At 45.4% G+C, this 21,618-nt stretch overlaps 1 protein-coding gene across 3 annotated transcripts in view; it reads right to left on the bottom strand.

Moving 5' to 3' along the window:
- The window catches only part of Ano6 (anoctamin 6), a 176,378-nt gene extending 155,188 nt beyond the window's left edge, over positions 1 to 21,190 (bottom strand). For all 3 annotated transcript variants that reach the window (XM_057791986.1, XM_057791987.1, XM_057791988.1), the window contains exon 1: positions 21,002 to 21,190. In XM_057791986.1, the coding sequence (XP_057647969.1) occupies positions 21,002 to 21,074 (73 nt within the window). In that variant the 5' untranslated portion in view covers positions 21,075 to 21,190. The remainder of the gene's footprint in view (positions 1 to 21,001) is intronic.
- Positions 21,191 to 21,618: the final 428 nt, after the last annotated feature.

Below are 21,618 nucleotides of genomic sequence, written 5' to 3'. Positions count from 1 at the left end.
TGGGCTAGTCTCAGACTCATTGAGTGGTTAGGGATGAACTTGAACTCCTAACCCTCTTGCCTCCACCTCCTAAAGGTAAAAGCTACAGGCATGCAGCACCATGTCTGCAGCTCATAAAGCAACAAAGTTTTAAAGCGTCGGTGGTGATTAAAGACCTCACTGAGAGACATATGGTATAAAATACAAACGAAAAACACTAAATGAACAATCAAAAATGACAGGAGAATGGCCAAGGAAGAAGTAATGGAGAATAGAATATTAATTTTGATCATTAGCAGTCTCTCTTACAGCACAAGGATGGTAACAGCCAATCTGACAAGACACATCCATTGGAGTGACACTGGCACCAAAGTTATGGGTGTAACCAACCACCTTCTTACTGGGTTTAGGGCCTTGTAGACAGAAGGAAACCCATGCCTGGTACTGTAAATCCGCCCAAAAACCCATGGCTGAGGAGCACATAGGCCCCAGGAGTGTGGCTACTACCACATTACTTTGCTAAATGGGCACAGTATCAAACTCTAAATGCCTATCTGTCCACCCCATATATTACTACAACTTGGAAGGTAGAGACAGAAAGGTCAGGAGTTCAAGGCTACCCTCAACTTGTGGTAAGTTCAAAACCAATCTGAACTACAGGAGACCCTGCCTTTAAAAGAGACAGGGCTGAAAAGATAGCTGAGCACTTAAGGATGCTTACTGCTCTTCCAGAGAACCTGCATTCAGCTCCCAGCACATACACAGGCCTGTGAGTACGGCTCCAGTGGATCCGACACGTTCTCTGGTCTCTAAGGATACTCGCGGACAGGTGGCACAGTGGATAAACATATAAATCTTTGAAAAGGAGGAGGCTGAAATGCTTTAAAATGGGAACCACTTGCCCTGCCAACAGATCAGTTCTTGTAAACATTGATTTTCAACTCTTGTGCAGGCAGCACATTCAGGAATGAGAAGAATCCCAACGATCTCAAAGGGATTTTCTGAATTTGCAAACCTTTATTAGTTGCAGAATATTTAATAGACCAAACTCAAAAAGACAGATTGCAATCCAAAGAAATAAATATCTCAGAAGAATTACGCAAAACAACACAGAGTACAACCTAAAACTGTCTCTGAATATTTCATGAGCGTGACACGATGGAGAAAAGCCCTAGGGGAGAGCAATATCTTAATAAAACAACATGTTTTTTTTTTAAATTATGCATATTGGAGTTCTGCTTCTTTGATATGGAAACAGAGTTTGGTTCAAACCACATTATTTTATTTATTAGGCCTTCCAGGTTTAAGACACACAGCAATGGGGATGAATCTCTACATCAGCCTGCAATTAAGTCGCGGAAGCAAGCTAATGCCTGCTCTGTCATTTTACCTTCCTCCAAAGTACTACGTGATGCCACTGGGAGAGAGGATGAAGATTTCTAGAGGAGGTAGACCTGGGGGGCATGACATGCTACACCAGGGCTGCCATCTGACTCAGGGGACAGCTACAATCTGACTGGGGAACAGCTTCCACTCCAGCAACACATTTGTCCTCAGGAGGCTCTGGGGGACACCGTATGACCCGCGGTGAACTCTAAGACTGACTAGTGCCAATCTGCCATAACAGTGTACCTCAACCCTATGTCAGGATCGTCCTCCAAAATCCTCCAGGTCTGTTCACTGCAAACGCCTGCTTTAACTCTGTTTCTCTAAAAAGTCCTGTTTTCACAGGTGCTTTTCCCTAGCTCATACAATCCCGATAGCGACAAAAGAAAAGCAATCTAACTGCCTACACACAGTTCTTGATGAAGTAACAAGACCGTGACAGAAGTACAGGGTGACTCCGCACTCCGTCCCCTCGCCCACCCAACTGATGTCCTCCCAACTTCACATGCCTGCCCTAAGACGATGTGCCCTAACTAAGCCACAGTGACAGAAAATGAATCTAGCTCCGTCATATCTGAAATGTCAGAAAAGGGAATGGCCTCTTAACAGTATTTACCCTTTGCTGCATTTTTCCTTTTGCTAATTCATTGAAAATTCATGCTGTTTTCCACCCAGGGAGAGCTTAGCAGAATTTTCAAGGTAACCAAATAAAATTAATAGAAACGAGATAATACACATTTGAAAATAAAATTTAAGCTGGGCGTGGTGTACTGGATACACCTAATCCTAGCACTCGAAAGGTACAACAGGAGGAGCAGAAATTTAAGGCCAGCCTTTGATCTACATGAGACCCTGTCTCAAACAAAGAAAATGAAATAAAAATTACTGAAATGCCAGGATATTAGCTAATCAGGTTGTTAAACTGAGCTGGATATAGAGACAGTTTTGTTGGATTTGAAGAGTTGCTTCTTGTGAGCTTTTATCTGTAATTAGATGCTATAAACTAATTGCATCCCACCCAACTTCATAACATAAAATCCTGGCTGTCAATCCGGTAGGATTCCCTGGAGCCTCTGGGAGGTAACCGGGGTCAGATGAGGTCATGAAGGTGAGGCTCACTATGGGATTAACATTCTTCTAAGAAGAGACAGGCATGGGCACTGCAAGCCAGGAAGAGAGGTCATGGCAGGAAACAGCACACTGCATCCTCTGCTCACATCTTTGGCCTTTATAACACAGGCATGGACCACAACCTCAGCCTTGGGCTACAGGACCTCCTTACAGAGATGGGATCTGAACCAGCTGGCGTAATCTAGTCTACCATCAGACCAACCACTGCCTTCTTTACTTTTATTTAAACAGTCTTGAGCAAACAAGCCTATATCTGGGGATCGTTAAGTGCTTAATTAACTCACAAGAAGCAACTCCCCAAACCCGACAAGGCCATCTGTGTGTCTGTGTATCCACCTCCGCATTATTGTGGGCCACTGCTTAGCTTCCTCTTCTCAGGCCCAAGGACTTCAGCCCACTGCTCTCTCCTCCCTCTGGCAATGTTTATTTCGACTTGGATTCTCAAATACAGAAATATTTCAAGCACTCTATTGACCCAGGTTAAAAAAATCCTAAAGAACTCAAAAAAGGCTTAGGCTGGGAAAGTGCAAGCAAACCAAAAACCACAAAACAAACTTGCTCTGGGTTTCAGTCCCTCGCTGCTTTCAAAGAAGGGCGCTGGAGAATGGTCCTGATCAGAATCATTTACTGCAGAAGGTAAATGAATATGTTCATTTTAATTCATCGCTACTAACATTAAGAGCAATGAGTCCCCGTATTAGCTGAATGAAATCACCAGAGGAATAAAAAATCAATTAAAGATGTACTATGTGCTTACACACAGACAGACTCAGGAATTCAATAGTTTAAGCTAATTTCCCTCTTGGTATTTCCGGACCCTAATTCAGTAACACAGGTAATGCTTATTAGTAATATTAATGCACCATATGCTATCACTGTCAACTTAATAATCTTGAGGGTTTTTTTTTTTCCTAACTAAAATGTCAATCTAACTTCTGGAATCCCACTCAAGAGAATCTATGCAAAATTATAATTAACAGATTCCTTCTATAGGCAGAGTGATTAGCTGTGAGCCCATTCAAATGAATACCTATAATTAAGCTATTTTATGTATTATAATAGTTTTATTTGAAATCATGAGATTTACATTACCAGGCCAACATAAGCAGCTCCTAGCCCCACCCAGGGTCTAAGCCATGGACCTTCATACTGAGAGAAAGCAAGCTCTGAAAACTCAACAGCTCACGAGGGCGGTACTGTCACTATGTAACAGAGCCATTTTGCAATTCAGGGATCTCAACATCAGAAAAGTCTCCTAATGCATATGAGACAGGAATCTGAAAAACATTTGCCAGGAAGACAATGAAGAAGCCGATCAACGCTCGGAAATATTTTCTATAAAAGAGCCACCACTGACAATAACTCCAGGAGGAAGGGGGGTGGGGGGGGGAATCAATTTAAACTTTGTTTTTAACATGACAAGTCAATAAAAATGCTATGCGTCTGATTTTCATATTAAAAATCAAACAGTATATTAAAAATTGCATGTCAGAACATTGAAATAGCTGATGGCTTCACCACAAGACACTACCAAGATTCAAAAAGAAATATTCTCGTTCCCAATGCCCTGATGCAGCTGAAGTAACTCTACTGCTGGAATGTAGGACTAATGACTGACACCTGCCCACAAAGGCGGTCTCAAGTACCTTCTGAGACCCCACAAGAGCCACTGGCTGGGCTCCTGAGGACAGAAGCTACCAGAACTCTTTCATTTTCTTTTGCTTTCCTTGTTTTCATTAGTCCTCCAAGAATTTCACGCCTTGTCTCTGATCATAACCACTCCCACGCTCTTGCTCTTTCCAGATCCCTTCCCCCACTTCTTAACCAACTTTACATCCTTTTTTTTTTTTTTTTTTTTGTTAATCTGTCAAGTACAGTTTGTGCTGCCCATACACCCTGAGATGAGTGACCTTCACAAGGGAGTGGTCAACCCAAGGGCCACACCCTTAAAAAAAACTAACTCCTCCTCTCCTAGCAACTATCAACCGCCAATATCTGATGTCCACAGGCACCCCTGCCCTGTATGCTGGAATATTATCTGGTCTGAGCCTGAGCAGGTCTTAGGTAGGCTGTCTCAAAGGCTGTAGATTTGATATCTGTAACTGCCCTACTGTGTCCAGAAAACACTGCTATATTGCAATCATCCACCACCTCCGGCTCTTACAATCTTTCTGCCCCTTCTTCCAGAATGATCCCTGAGCCTTAGGAAGAAGGGGTGTGATAAAGATGTCCTCCTAGTCAAGGCTGATCATGCCACAGTCTCTTACTCTCTGCACTTTGTTCAGCTGTGAGCCACCATCTTCTGCGAATGGAGGTTTCTCTGATGAGGGTTGGGAGATACACTATTCTGTGGGGAATAACGAGAAGCCGTTAGTTTAAATGCTATGACCATTCTGCAAAGTCACAATCATGGGTTCTAACCTGGGGCCTGTCACCTATCGAGCCATGGGTCTGTAGACCCAATAACAGTACCAGGTATGGATAAGTCATTCTTGCTGCAGAGATTTATAGGTTGTCTGAAAGGTAGAAGCATCAGAATTCCTCTCAGGAGCCGAGAGCCAGCCCGGCCCCTAAGGCTACAGCCTCCACACTCTGGACAAACCACTGTGTGCGTGTCCAGGCCCTGTGTTTTGAACTTCCTGTGCCCTTTGACCAAGTAATTCAAACAGGAAGCCAAAAGCAAGGGAGAGAGGAAGGGAAGAAAGAAAGGGAGGAAGGGAGGGAAGGGGGAAAAAGGGAGAGTTCAATCTGAAGGTCAGAAAAGCAAAACAGCCAGACCTTGGGTCTTACTTCAGTCCAAAATGGCGATCCTGCCTCCAGGAATCTCAGAATGAGACTGTCTGTGAGAGCTGTCTCCTCCCGTCTCATAGTCCTCTCTGGTGCTGGGATCAATGGTGTACACCACTACCATCTACTTCCTACGGCAAACTAGTGTGGCTACTGGGATTAAAGGTGTGTGTCACCACTGCCTGGTCTGTAAGGCTGATCAGTGCGGCTGTTTTACTCTCTGAACTTCGGGCAAACTTTATTTATTAAAATACAAATGAAATATCATTCCACAACACAGCTATTCAAGGGAACTCACGAGGGCTCGCAAAGGCTAAGACAACAGCACTGGAATTCGGTTTCAAAAGGCAGCAGCAAGGCTTAAGAATTCCACAGCACTGAGCAGTCAAACCTCAGCTCCTCATAATTAACTCATGGTTATCCTGGAGAACAGGCAATGAGGTCCCCTTCAGCATCTAAGGAAAATCATGGCTATGTTCACCAGAGACCTACAAAGACCTATTAACATACTTCCCATGCAGTTTTGGGAATTCAAGGTGCAGACCCGGGTGAGAAACTTCTATGTAGTACCTGTGTTCCAGCAATGAAGAAAACTGGGGCAAACAGTAACATCTAGGTCAGCGTTTACAAAGGGCCACTCACTGTCCTAATTCCCGTCAAAGGCCTTGGCACCTTTATGTGTGACCAGCACTGAGGAAGCCGAGGTAGTACGAGCTCCAGTTAAGGCCAGCCTGGGTTGTAAAGTAATATTCTGTCTCCAAGAAGGCAGGGAAGGAGGAGGCGCCTCAGATAAGACTGAAACCTGTAGGAAACTGATAGAAGTAGAAAAACTAACTCTTGGCTGCAGCCTATCAGGACAATGCTACAAATGCAATCCCTTTAAAGGTTAAGAATGCAAAGTCCACATGACTCCTATAAACAAATCCAGTTAGACTGCCAAAACTAAAAAGCAATCTAAAATAATCATTATTTTATCCAAATAATCTCTCATTACTGGGGATAGAATGACAGCTGAATATTTCATACAGCAGAAAGGTAGGTGATAGTGTTTTACAATTATATGCAGAAACCTAACTAACAGTTAGCCTTTCTCTGCCTCTGGATCTGCATCTAGAGTTTCAACCAACCTCAGATTGAAAATACTTCTGAAAAAACAGCAACAACAAACAAGAAAATGGTACCCAAAGGGAGTGTCACTATTAGGAGGTGTGGCTTTGTTGTGGTGGGTGTGGCTTTGTTGTAGTGGGTGTGGCTTTTGTGGTGGGTGTGGCTTTGTTGGAGGAAGTGTGTCACTGTGGAGGTGGGCTTTGAGGTCTCACAGATGCTTAAACTAAACCCAGTGTCTCAGTTCACTTCCTGTTGCCTGCAAGATCTTGAACTCTCAGCTCCTTCTCCAGCACCATGTCTGCCTGCACACTGCCATGTCCTGCCGTGATGATAATGGACTGAACCTCTGAAATTGTAAGCCACTCAATTAAATGTTTTTTGTCATAGAGATGCCATGGTCACAGTGTCTCTTCACAGCAAAAGAAACCCTAAGACACACACTGGGCATGTACTTTTTTTTTCCTTAACATTTTTCCTAAGGAATACAGTGTCCACATCGCAACAACATGACAAGCAACAGCCTTTGCTGCATATTTGGTCCTACAATACAGAGCTGACTTACAGTATCTGGTAGGTTATATAAAAGTGTCACACCATTTATATAAGGGACCTGGACATCTGAGGACATTTAAGACCAGAAGGTCTTAAGAGCCAAGCCTCAACAGATACCAAGCGATGGTACCACCAGTGTAGCAGCTAAAGAGGGGACCTGGGAGACAGCATAAACTATTAGATCCAATAAGGGGCACTAAGATAGACAGGTACCTATCAGGTCTGCTTCGGGCAGCAGGCAAGAAGCACCAACCTGGACAAGGATTCCAGGCAAGAAAGCAGTTAGAGGTCACTGGCAAGAGTCAGAGAGAACCTGTGGACCTCAGCTGAGGAAAAACACTTCCAAGAAAGGAATATGGACACACGGGGGCATGTGCAGGGAGGCAGGCAATATTATCAGACCTGACACTCGAGGTTATTGCTGGGCTAATTGTAAGTACTGAGTCCTTCAGTGCTTCTCACAAAAAGCCAGGATAGGTTCCTCAGACTGGGGTGTGGCCCCACTAGGAAGTGGGAACCAAGAGCTCGTTCGGTGGAGTGTGGATGGGGGTAGCAATTTGAGGCAGGCTATTCCTAGGCCTCTCTGTAACAGGCAGTGAATGACTAATAGTGTAAATCAGACACAAGAAATCATGAGTCACACTTCAGGGAAGCCAGCATCGGTGCCAAATAACTTCTCTGAGAACTGGAAACACATGGGCTTGAACAAATATTGTGGAATCTAGTATCTGGAGCCAGCACTGAAGAAGGCTCCTTCCCTTGGCGTAGGTCAGTTTTAGTTTTGGGTTCTTAGTTACCAAATGAGGCTAAAGATACCCATCTAAAACATGCCTCAGTCAAAAAATAAGTGCTGACCTTTCAGAAAAATTAATGACTATGCTTGACATTCTTGTGCAGAAGGAACAAACCTACCCGCCGATGCACAAGCACCAGCAGAGTGCCTGCTCAGGGCTCGCATGCCAAATGACTTTGAGTTTGGAGTCAGAGAGCAAAGCAATTAAAATCTGAATTTCTATACAGTGAACCATGAGTTCACTTTTCCCACATCCCCATCCCCCCCCCCCCCGCACACAACTTAAAGTTAGTTAACTTTCTATTATAGGTGAAGGCATTGTGTGAGCTGCCAACGAGATTACAAAAATAACTAAGACCAAAAAAATAGCTGACTTTAAAGAGAATGAAAAAGAGTAGTTTTAGGTAGCACTTTAAGATGTAATGTCTTTTCCAGGTTCTTGTAGTTCAGATACACTGGACACATAGGGATAGATAACCATATGCAGATTATTCTCCCAAAATACCATTCAGTATGAAAAGGGCCAGGCATGAGAAATTACTATACTCCGCTTGTTCCCATTTACATGAAATCACATCTGGCAAACTCACTTTGCAGGCGAGGTCATTAAAATGTCCCCCCTGGAGTGAGGAACAAAGCAGAATAAACGGGAATGGGGTGGGGGGTGTTGGAAATGGCCTACACCTGATTGTGGGTGTAGTCACACCCAGGATTGAATCTGCCAAGCTGAACAGTTAACAGCACACATCACTATATAATCAAAAGCATCACCGGAGCCTGGCTCACGGTCAGACAAAAGCATGGCAGAATTCTCCAGCAGTAAATCTCACGCTTTCCCAACTTCACCATTGGGAAGGAACCACATGTAATGGACAGAAAAGTAAATCGAGGTGTCATTCTAATATGAACAACCCACATAGAGGAAAACAAGCAACAGGATTTTTTAAGTAGCAAATGAAAAGAGTTGGGATTCATGTCCTCCTGCCTCATGAACTGAGAACAGAACAAGCCTTAATTTTGCCCTTCCCCATGACTCTGAGTGCTCTGACTAATCACAGGGAAGGGATTCTGCAGAGAGACTCAAGACGCAGAAGCTGGAGAAGAGCAGGAGAGTCACCTGTGAGGCTTTCCCACCTCACAGGACCTCTGATTCATGCCCCTGGGGGCCTTGGTTATGACTCCCAGCAAAGTCAGTCCCTCCTCCTCCCAATTGAAGTGACTCACTCTGCTGAGCAAATCCAACAGGAAAAGAGAACCAGTCCCCGGCTGAGAACCCAGAAGATTTATTCTCCTCTAGGTCCCCATGCTTTTGAGGCCAAGAGAAGAACAGATTGGATGCAGGGAATGGCTCTACCCACTGTTTCGCCTCTTCCTTTGATAGCTCTGGAAAACTAACAGAAGTGATGACATCAAAGGTCTCAGTAGCCCATCCTTGAAAACCTACAAGGGAGAGGGATATACTAAGCTGAACTGCAAAGTCATCATGAAGAGACACGAGGATGTCACCAAGTTTTGTTGCCGCCAACCCAGTGATGCTATTGCAGTCAGCACACCAAGGAATAGTGGGGCGTAGGACTGTGAGCAACCGTATTCTGCAAGGTGCATTAAACACCACAGAAATCAATGTAAAGAAAGCCTGTGCCTGACCAGATCCCCAGCACAACTGGAATTGGGAGTCTAAAAGCACACACAGGGTTTCACACATTCGCCAAATGTACACTTGAGCCTTCTCCCAGCCCTGTTTTTCGGAGATGCTTCTCTAAAACCGTGTTATTTTTAGAATCATGAAAATGACAGCTGCACTCCCAGTCACCCCCCAGCAAAAGCTCCTCCCCTGGACAGCGGTGGGCACACCCAAGATCTCTTCTCACTGTGCTCTCCTGGGTGGCTCTCCTTTTACAACCTTTAAATATAGCTTGCTGCCCTCAATTGATAGGTCCGCTTCAGACTGCCAGGAGATCCCCGTGCTAGGGTAGGGGCCATTTATCTTATCTACTGTTCATTTCCTGTGCCACACACCACACCCAGCACACCGAAGGCACTGAGTGGACTGGAGGTAAATGGGCAGAATCCTGCAGGCACTAGGGTTTTACGCATCACATCTAGACTACAAACTCCACTGAAGGTGGCGCCATCTCTACCTGTTTCTGTGTCCTCAGACCTTACGGAGCGCTTGGCCTATAGGAGGTCTTCGGTAGACATTTAACAAATTAATACAGAGGGAAAGGTAAGACCATTCCTGTGTGATGCCATAAACGAAATCTCTATGCATATGGATTTCGAAACAAAAAAATCTGGTCTGATCTGCAAACAGGGCTCACTGCTGGCTAGCAATCCAGTCAGGGTTCAAAGAAGCTTTTCTGGTCAACTAAGTGAGTCAACACTATCTATGATTGAACTCTTCAAAGTAAGTACATGAAATATGAAATGAGCCAGAAGCCACAGCTTAGGCCACCGTAACGCCCAGGAAAACCATGATTACCCTATTGCTGGAAAGCCTTTGGTGTTTGCTTACCCTGGGCACGATGAAAGGCTTGTCTGCAAGTGTTCGCATCTCCTCTATGATTTGGAGGCTGCAGTGAGCCTGTTATAGATGCTTGTACCCAGTGGTTTCTAACCACTATTTACATTTAAAGAGAGGCAGGAAACATGAGAGGCCCTCGTGGCAGAGGCTGGACTCCAAGCCCTGTGAGGGAATCAGGCTTACTAGTGGGAGTCCCTTCAATCAAAGGTGTAAATGTAAAGCAAATAGTCTCAATTCCCTTCTTCCTTCCACTTTTCTCTCCCTCACCCCAAGGGGATGCAAGGCATTAGCATTCCTCAGCCTGCAGCTTCTGGAGAGGTAGCCTGCAGGACAGCCCCAACAACAGGCTGCAGACCAAAGAGCCCCCAGCTTCTCGGTACACAGATCGAGAAAGCATTGCCTCCTGAGTCTAGCCCGCGCCCGCAAATGAAGTACAGCTGTCACTTTTGTTATCTTGAAATTCAAAAGAATTAAAGCTACAAGGGCAATAGTACACAGCATGCTCATGCCTTCCACCTTATCTATTTGTCTTATACTTATTTGTGGTTTTTAACTGCTTTTAAGTTTCAAGCCTCCCCCCCCACCACCACCCCCACCTCCCACCCCACCCCCCACCCCACCCCCCGCCACTGCCCCAGACAGGGCTTCTCTGTGTATCTCTGGCTGTTCTGGCACTCACTCTGTAGACCAGGTTGGCCGGGAACTCACAGACATCTGCCTGCCTCTGCCTCTAGAATTAAAGGTGTGTGCCATCACCGCCCAGCTAACCTTCAAGCTTTTTAACACTACCCAATGAACAGAAAAATTTAAGTCTCATGGGCAATTAAACATTTTGGAATTTTTTCCTTTTCAATTCACCTACTGTTAGAATAAGTGAAAAATGATAGGAATTTCACCTCCCAACTTGATGCAGCTGTGCTGGCAGCTCCTCTGCATGTCCATGATGCTCTTATCCTTGACCTTTTCTGTGTGGTGGGCAAGAGTCAATGCAAACTCATACCTGGTCCAAGGGCTGAGAAGAAGTGACTGCTGGAATCTCTACATCACCGCCCGCCCCCACCCTAGGCTCAGCGAACATCAAGGAAGAAGGGCTGGAAAGACTGTAGCCTGGAGGTAGGGAAGTGGGGAGGGATATTGTAAATGACGTAGCCATTACGGGCATGAACTTAGAGTTACGGTAACTTGTATAAGATCTAAGGATGAAGTCAACCAAAATTCTAGCATGGATGGTGAAGGGCTCCCAAGGCCCAAGCTAGGGGAAGGAAAAGTCATTTTTCTTTGGGGGTGTGGTGCTGATAGGTTGACCATGCTCCAGTAGATGGTCTAATAGCCATCCCTATTCAGGCAGCACGGATCGGACTCAATAGGTTAACTAACAGGGGGACGGGTTGGGGGGCCAGGGAGCATCATACGGAAAGGGAACATGAGTTGAGAGGAGACATATTGGGTGGTTCTAGAGAAACTTGGAAAGGTTAGTGTGAGGTAAATATGATCAAAATACATTTTATACTTATGTGTGGTCTTATTTGTTAGACATTTTTAGAATAAAGGCTATCAAAGTGCCATCTATCATAATGGCCCTTTAAACTATATCCTCTGATCTTTCTTACTAAAATCGTATCAAGGTAATACAACCCTGTTATAAAATTCGTTTAATACTGTAAAATCTTTTTTTTTTTTTTTTTTTTTGGTTTTTCGAGACAGGGTTTCTCTGTGGTTTTGGAGCCTGTCCTGGAACTAGCTCTTGTACACCAGGCTGGTCTCGAACTCACAGAGATCCGCCTGCCTCTGCCTCCCAAGTGCTGGGATTAAAGGCGTGCGCCACCACCGCCCGGCTAATACTGTAAAATCTTAACACACCCCAGCCGCTTACACTTCTTCATATTTTAGTTGTTATAATGACTACGATTGGCTGGCCTATGGACCAAAAACCATCCACTGTGTTGTGTGTATTAATCCTGTAACTGCCATGCCCAAGGGCCAGGCACTAACCAAAAGGCCTAGCTTTCCAGTCATACATCAACTCTTTAGTAGTATCTTTGTCTTATTTATTCAACAGAAGCTATGCATCAGGCACCATGATGGCCACTAGGGCCACAGATCGTCCTCAAGATAATCAAGTAAGAAATGAAAAAGTACAAAGGGGCAAAGGGATGCGGAAGTAGCATTCACTGGCCTAGGGAAAAGGTGAAGAAGCTTCTGCAGAACAACCAAGAGGTAATGCTGGGTTCAGACTTAGCTAAAAAACAGCTACACAAACGGTTGGCAACATCAGTTTACAATTGCAGAGGGCTCAGGTCAGCAGGCACCACGATCCTGCAAACTACATAAAAGTTTTAAGTGATGTCATTCGATACTCCCACATCCTGCATGTTAGCCCCATTTTACAGAGGAAGGCCACATGGCTCACTTGAGGTCACATGGCTGGCGAATGTACAGACCACACTGTGAACCTGCGTGATCTCCATCTGTGTCAGCCAGGCCACGGCACCGGAAGAAGTATGGAGATAGATAAAAGACTCTAAGAAAAATGATGGACAACTGACAAGGCCAAGCAGCTGACGTGAGAAGAGCGAGCAAACAGAGTAAGCTCCACAGGCTAAGACCGGGCTGCATCCTCAGCTCCAGGCACGTGGCCTGGCTGACCTGGTCCACATGTCCCATCCCAGGATTTGGAAGGAGGAGGACTCTTCCAGTACACCGCCTGGCCCCTCCTCCCCTCCAGATCCAGATCGATTCCCAAGACAATCCTAAAGCCCTGGAAGTCTGGGCAGAGAGAAAAATGTAGTTGAGATGGTCAAGACCCAGACAACTCTAAATTCTACAAGACATTCAGAGACGAGGAGACTGAACTGGGTGCTCTCTGCCGACACAGTGGTAGAAAACCGCAAGGCTGGGTGAGTGATAAGTTTAATCCCCAAGCTACACATCCCTCCCCTCAGGAGGTTCCTGACCGGCTGCCCTCCCTCTGGAGAATAGTGAATGGGATTCTGTATTTCCAGCATTAACAGTGTGGTCACAGAGGGCTCTGATCACCAATAACCTTGCTGGTTAGCATTCTCTGCTTCTTCTCTTGTCATGTTCCGAGAGCTAATTTATAATGAAAGCAAGTCCCTGTCTTAGGACTGTACTGCCAAGAAGAGACACCAAGACCATGGCAGTTTTTTGTAAAAGGAAACATTTAATTGGGACTGGCTTACAGTTCAGAGGTTCAGTCCATTATCATCATGGCGGGAAGCATGACTTGGTGCTGGGGAAAGAGTTTTACACACTGATCCGCAGAGAACAGGAAGACACTGAGTGTTACCCACTGGGCCTGGCTCAAGCTTCAGAAACTACAAAGCCCACTTCAGTGACACACTTCCTTCAACAAGACCACACCTTCTAATTTCACTCCCATTTTCATTCAGACCACCACAGTCACACTATGCAGGGACACACACACTTCATGGACAACTCTCTTCCAGCCACTGGGGGATGATGTGGGCCAGAGACCACTGACGGAGCTCTAACCCCCTCTTCTCAGAAGTCATGTGTAAAGAGCCACTGCACATTAACCCCTACTGCCTTTAGCTAAGGTTCCCTAAGAAGAATTACTGTGGAAACATGCTCCCTAGTGTTTGGAAAACATTATCGGTCTGTGAGACTACAGGAAAAAACACAATAATTATCTCTGCGGACACTGTTAGCTCTTATCCCTTAACTCCTACCTTTAAACACACAGGGCTACAGGATAGCCACTGTCATGACCACCCTTAGCCAATCACGAAGCTCCTGGGTATATAAAAAGATACAGGAGAAACAGGCAGCTGTGGTTCAGAGGAAAACAGTCCAGTGGTGCCAGAGGTTATGAGGAGCAGTTCCTATGGCCGCCTTTAAAAACAACAAAAAGGAATTTACTACAATGGTGACACTGTGACATTGTGACTAGAGACTGTAGCCTTGCTAAGCACAGTTTCTGATAAGTGCATGAGTAAACGAGAGAGAGAAGGGTACCGATTACTGAAGAGCAGGCGTGTGAGTGTGTGCATGTGTGTATGTGCTGTGTGTCCTCTTCCCAATACCGATTCCTGAAGAGCAAGTGTGTGAGTGTGTGCATGTAAGTGTGTGGTGTGTGTCCTCTTCCCAATACCGATTCCTGAAGAGCAGGTTTGTAAGTGTGAGCGGCCTCCTCCCAGGTCTAACAATATCCTACATCCTCCCATCATCCTCATAGGGCTGAAGAGACAGGCTTTGACAGGTGAGAAGCTGGCCTCAGGTGACAGGGTCAAGATGAACACCACCAGGTGCTAGCTGATGCAAACTCAGACACCACTCGAGACTGTTTCCCTCCTTCTCACTTGGCAATGAGGGCAGCAACAATCTTTATGGGCTCCCTTTTCGTCTATAAAATTTCTTTCTATCCTTTATAAGAATTGCCTTTTCTCAAAGAAAGTAAGACGCTCCTAAAAATCTCCTTTTCTCTTTCCATAAGCAGCATCTAAAGCCACTAAACTTATCTTCATTTCTTCACATATTATTGTGAAATCCTGGTTTTTCTTTTCAGAAATAGTAAAATTGTGTCTTACACAAATGAAATATACAAGACCTGTTTCATAAGTAACAAAAAGAGATAAAAGGATTCAAATGAATACAACGATTTCAAATCATCATGCAAATAAGGGTAAACCTTAAAAGCAATAAGGCTCTAATTATGTTTAAAATAAAGTACTGCTTTTTTCTTTTGAATATTTTTTCTCAAAAAACAGCACAAATAAAAAGACAAAATGTTTAAGATTGTGTCTATGTGACGATGCCACAAGAAAAAAAATTAGCCATGATTTTGAGTGTATAAAGCCAGGGCACATATTATTTTTTCAAACATCTAGCTGCGATATCTGGAGAGATGATAAATTTTCAATTAAGTAAACAGAATCTTGGTTTCTACAAAACAAACTTTATAAATAAGCCTTTAATTTGCATGATTGTACTTTGTCAAAGTTAACATCTATTTATATGACTTTGACGAAAGGGTAAAGTTCTGTCAAAGTTAAAAGAAATATTAAAGAAAAAAACAACTTTAAAAGATCAATACTTTTTCTCCCCCAACCTTAAGTGTATTTTAAAGCAACATGGCAAATTATAGAGTTCCGATATCCTAAAATAAAAGTATTAACTACAAAAGCAACATCTGGACTCCACCAAAGAATGTACTTTCTTTTATTTGTGTTTTTGGCTGCTAAATGACTTCCTGTGGCAAGATCTGCCGATTGGTATTTAGAAATGTAGCCAGGGCACCCATAAATACAGAGGCAGGGAAAGCTGTCATTAACCCTTCAATGTGTCTCTATGCACAGCCCCTGGATCCTCTGGCTGAATGGTATCTGCATTCTCATTGGCCCACATGCAAAATCCTCTGCTGTTGACGTAGTCATCTTAGGTTCCTCTAACTGGCTGATTCTCAGGATGGATGCCAACTGATTTTAGCTGCAAAGCTAAAAAGACAAAGCTAAGCAAAAGCAGAAAGGAATCGACATAATGACGCAGGCCAGGGGTGGCTCAGTGGTGGAGCCCTTGCCTGATGTGCCAGAGGCCTGGACTTCCATAATAATGGCAACATTGGAATGACACAATCATTTGGCTACTTTAAATTCCCACACACTCGATCCTAAAATTTATGAATCAGTCCAGGAGCACATTTTCTCGGGTGAAGGTAATTAGATGTGTCTCTTTGTTTTAAAACTAGGCTGTCTTCACACAGTCCCAGGCCTGAACGCACTGCATCTGAAGTGGATCAGGCAGCTTAAATCATATGGCATGAAAACCTAAACCAGTCCTATAACAAATGCTTTGCTAAACACCTACTATGTGAAAAGCATCGTGATGAGTAACATAAAGCTTCTCCCAGGGAGACTACAGCTCTTGGGAAAGATGTCCTGTTAACAGGACACAAAGTGGTAACTGCAGGACAACTTTACCTAAACTACGCTCATGTCAATCTAGCCTGCTACAAAGACCACCTTCAGAGTTCAATCATCCCCTACCTTATGCAATAATTAATACTTTTATCTCCCACCAAGGTCAGCATTAAGACCATATCTCTGATGGCAATGTCTGTAGCAGTGTTTGAGCTAAATGTCTTGGCTTCTAAAGGGGAAAAATAACGAGGAAGCAGCAACACATGCCACTGTGGCAACCCCGCCCTCACACGGACTTTCAGAGAACTAGAACTTCTCTTAGGGTGCTCTTGTCACATGCGGAGCAGTAGGTGGTCAAAGAGGAGAGAGACAAAGGGACCCTTTGCAATGCTGTTATCTGACTTAAAAGTTAGAATGTGGGTGCAAGTCAAGACAAGATGTGGAACACTAGACTGAATGGGAAAATGGCTCTAATCACTGTTTTAAACTCTCATCTTTCTGTTAAAAAATGCATATGTATATACATACACACACACATATATACGCACATATATATTTACACACACGCGAATGTCACATAAGTTGAAGCTAGTCCTGGGTTTATTTGGGTTTAAGCCACTGTGCCTTTAGCAATCATATCCCCCATCACCTATCTTCGCATCCCTCACCAGCTAGCTCAGCTGCCCACACCTCTCTACAGCTAGATCAGCAAAGTTACATGCTGTCTCCTTGGTACCATTTCCGTGCCAGGACTTCTCCGGACACACCCTTTGATTACAGAGCTAGTAATGTATGACTGCAATACAGGGTGCAATGAAGCGGAACAACCGAGTGTATGTGTTCTTCAGATAACACAAAAGAGAATTCTACAAAGCCATAAAACCGCTAGGCATTATGTTAAATCATTTCAAGAGTGAGTCACTCTACAGAGGCTCATGTCTGCAATTCCAACATTCAGGAGGCACAGGCAGGAGGATCGGGAGTTCAAAGCCAGTCTCAGCTACATACTGAGTCCAAAGGCATCCTGGCTGTAAGAGACTGTGTCTCCAAAATAACAAAATAAAAATAAGTAAATAAGATACTTAGAAATTATATATATATACACACACACACACACACATACATATGAATTACTCATTCTTTTAGTAATTAAAACTGGTTGGCTTCTACATAAGCCCATAGGGACAACCTTAAAATTCAAAGTCATCCTACATTTTAGAGGAAGATGATAAAGAGACATAACATTTTAAATTTATGAATAGATACAACATTTGAGATATTTTACATAATCTCCCCAGCACTAAGAAATTCACACTTCCGTTGTAGAGATAATAAGGGCACAACCAGGATGAAGGCCAAGTACACAGAACCAAGAAACAGGGGATGTGAAACTGCCCTGGGAGCGGCGGAGGGCTGGGGTTAACAGCATTATCTGTGGGAGTCTGTCGCAGGCTTGGAAGGAGGAAGAGTCAGGAGAAAGGGAGGAAGTGGGAGAGAAAGCAATGGTCTGAGCCAGAATGGCCAAGAATATTACCACTGAACAGACACCAGCAGCTAGCCCACACTCAGGACACCGCCCATCCTTCCCTTCACTCAGGACAGTGACACACACCAGGCGCAACAGCCAGGGTCAGATAGTGAGAAATGGCCCTCCTTCCACAAACTCTAGGTCATATTCCTTAATCCTTGGGTCACTGCAGACACCCCTAAACTCAGGACCATCTCCCCCCTCCTCTGCCTCCCTTCATGCTGCCAAGTGCCAGATATTTCCATGACACCTTTCTTGGGCTCCCAAGCTAGTTGCAGGTGAATCAAGAGTTTAAAATGCATGGAGAATTTTTCACAGGACAGTCCTTCCATGTCCCCCCTCACCCTTAGGTCTGTGCCCTAAAAACCCTCTCCTGACTTTTGTGCACCTGGACAGGCCAGATGTCCACAGCGTGGCCACCTCGTCTACAAATGCCCTCCCACCGTTTTGCATATACCTCAATAAAGCCACCCTACAAGGGTTCTGTTTCAAGGAACCCCATCCTGGGAAAGGGGTGCATCTTGGCCTGGTCTAATATACACCCTCCTGCACTTAGCACAGAAAGTCTGCGCAGCTAATGCTGACAAGGTCTAAGAGACTAGATTTGCGGATGATTCAACATGAAATGGACCAAGGGAGTAGTAGATGGGTAGATTAGTCTTTCTAAGACGGCGCTAGTGAAAGGAACACAGTCTGAAGAGGAACGGGCGGAGGATTATCTCACATGGCCTCTATCCACTTCCCAAAGGGCATGAGAACCATCATCACCAAGTCAACTACCAGAAACAGACGATAAACCTAAAGCTGTCAGCCACCTACCATCTAACCTAACTAGGGAGCCAAACCCACCAATCAACTCTCCATATCAAGCCAATCCATCTGAACCCTCAGTTCTTTCTCATCGTTTCCATGTCTAGAACCACTTTCCCTTGGCAGAGTTTGAACCATAGACAATGCAAGAAGATAAAAACTTAAATAAATAAATAAATAAATAAATAAATAAATAAATAAAACCAACAACAATACAAACCATTTGAGGGAATGAGAAGCGTTAAAGAAACGTATTAATCAAGTGCTTCTACATTCTGCTGTAAAAGCTGTGGCTATCACTTTTTAAGGGGGTTGGGGATGGGACAAGTGCCAATGCACAAAGGAAGGTCAGAGAGCATGTGGGAGTTGGCGCCCTCCTTCTGCCATGTGGGTCCGGGGATTGAACTCAGGTCCTAGGGTTTGGTGGCAGATGCCATTATCCGTGGATCCATCCCACCTGTCTTATTTCTATCACTTCCTAAATGAAGAAGACATGGTGCTGAATCAGCTCACTGGTTAATTGGAGGTGGGGACTTGTGAAGACAGCCAAGGGCAGCTCTCCGAAGCACCAAGCACTTGCAATTACAGTCGGCTCCACTAGGGCCCTCCCACAACTGCTGCCTACACAGGATTTCTGTGGCTGGTTGCTGAAATGGAAAGAACAAGTTCTGCCCATGGTTCATTCATCGGCATGCCTTTTAGGCATAATTTCCGGTGCCCATGCCATAAGCCAACGAGGAAAGACACCGTGGGAAGTTTACCACTTTTAATTCTCTATATTGGTTTATTACGCATAAGGAGGCCAACCTGGCACCCAAGTACCAAACAGCTTCAAGAACAACCTGAATTGTTTATATAGCTCTATAACCCAGTCTCCCAGAAGGCTTGACTTCACACGTGTAGGTGAAACTTCTCTACGATGCTATCATCTAGTTAAAAAGGTTTTACTTTCATTGCTTGCGGTCAGCCTTTGATGGCGTGAGGGCCTCGTGCCAGAGTAGTTTTCCCGCTCTGAATTATAAAGAGAAATTCACCAGAAAATGCCGATATTGATCATACTTTCAACGATCACACAACTATCAGAGTGGTGACAACTACCGAGGAAGTCGTTAAAAGAGAGCTTTAGCACGATTTGAGGCATGGTTACTGCTACAACCTTCTTCCCACCAGGGTCTCCTCCTCTCCCACAGTTGGAAATCAGAATTACTGTGTAGTCGCCTGTAAACCACTGCCTACTCCAGTAACCGCCAAGGAAGCACATTCAAACATTACCATTTATATGACATAGACACATGGACAAACGGTTTCTGATACTAAGGTCACTGCACTCCATATTAAAAGTGTAATTCGATACAGAACAACCAAAAGTCGCCAGAACCTGCTTGAATAATTGTTGCCTGGCAAAATGTCAGTCTAAATACTGGGGGAAGGGATCAGTGAGAAGAGACAGAGGAAATTTAACTGCATCTGCTGTTTTACTTCACGGAATAAGCCTGAATTACATCGGTCACTAAAAGCAAATCCAGCCTCCTGCCCGGCCCTGAAGAGAAACCTACGACGCCTAATCATGTAACCTAATCATGTAACAGGGGCTAAGACCAAATTAGATTTTCTTTCTAAATTGAAATCTGACTGGGCCAAGTAGTTACACTGAGTCACTTGTTTATGTCAACTTCCATTCCGGCTTGGTTCTCACTTGAGTATCTCACGATGATAGACAAGAATATTTTCCTAAGAAACTTGATGGTGTTCATTTGAGAGTAACTTTCTAACGCTGCTCCCATGGGGTGGTATTTTTATGTAATGGTCACTTATTATCCAATCCCACTGAACAGTCGCATCCTAGATCGTCTGCCTGGCAGTGGCCAGGAGCAGAGCCTTAACTTTGCACAAGTCGGGTAAATCAGAAACTTGGGCTCAACAGGGTGAGGCGCCAAAGAGGTCAACCTGTGCACATTTATCTCTCCTTTTTAAAAAGGAATACTGTTTGCTCTCTCCACAAAGATGAGATCGCTCTGTCAGAACGAAAGGCCAAGGCTAAGTCTTGGAGTGTAATCCCCAAGTTTGTCTTAGAGCAGGGTGTTATCAAATTCCTTTGATTTAAATGATTTGTGAGTAAAATCTGAAAGGAAGGAAAAGCCACACCCAACTCCTAAATTTACTTTGTAAAGTGTTTGGAGGCCGTGAGAAGGAACGGTTTGACGTGCAGGAGGCCTGGTGGAAACGGGCCACCGTCCTCCGCCCGGCGTCGCCCCGCGTCCCTGCCCCGCGCCCGCCGCTCCAGCCCTTTTGTTTTTGTCTCTGCGGGCCGGTGCGGGGCTGCGGGCGGGACCGGCGTGAGGTGCAGCCTGCGGCCTCCGCGGCACCGAGTCAGGTGTGTCGTGGACCCGGGGGCAGGGACCCCGCAACACCGTCCGGAGCGGACGCAGGAAAAGGCACCGAGTTGCTTTGGCTTCCGCGCAGAGGCGTCCGCCCCGGATCCCCGCGCCCCGGCCCCAGGCACTCACCGATGTCTCCATCCTCATCGTCGTCCTCTTCCAGCTCCATGTTCAGCAGAACGTTCCTACTCATCATCTGCATGTCTCCCCAATACCGGCGCTCGGCTCCGCTCGGCGCTGCTCGGCTCCACTCGGCTCGGGCCGCAAGCTCCGCTCAGCCCTCTAGGCACAATTTACTGCACTCCGCCCGCGCTCTGCTTCTCTAGTCGCGCAGCTAGCGACTGAGCATGCTCAGAGACTCCGCCACTCCCGCCCCAGATTAAACCGCCCCGGCTTCGGGGCGCCCAGGAGGAAGTGGGGGCGGGGGGGGGGCGGAGGAGAGGCTGGGTTCACCCGGCTACGCCTGCGGCACGCGCTGCGGCTGCAGACACAGGCGGGCTCCGAGGGGCTCGCAAAGGCTTTTAAACTATTCTGCAAAACGGCAAGGAGACAGAATGTGCCAGATTACTGTGGAGCAGACTACACGTGCGCACGGAGTGCCCGCTGTCTGCCCGTGGAAGCAATCGCACGGAGTGGTCGCGGGGTGCAGCGGGTGCTGGCGATGCAAAACAGACCTCAAAGCCAGGGACCAGGCCGAACACGTCACAGCTACGTGTAAACTCTTCTATAGGGCAATGTGGGAAACC

The sequence above is a fragment of the Chionomys nivalis genome, chromosome 17 (assembly GCF_950005125.1).
Source record: "Chionomys nivalis chromosome 17, mChiNiv1.1, whole genome shotgun sequence".
Lineage (NCBI taxonomy): Eukaryota > Metazoa > Chordata > Mammalia > Rodentia > Cricetidae > Chionomys > Chionomys nivalis.
This window is presented reverse-complemented; position numbering and strand designations above follow the sequence as displayed.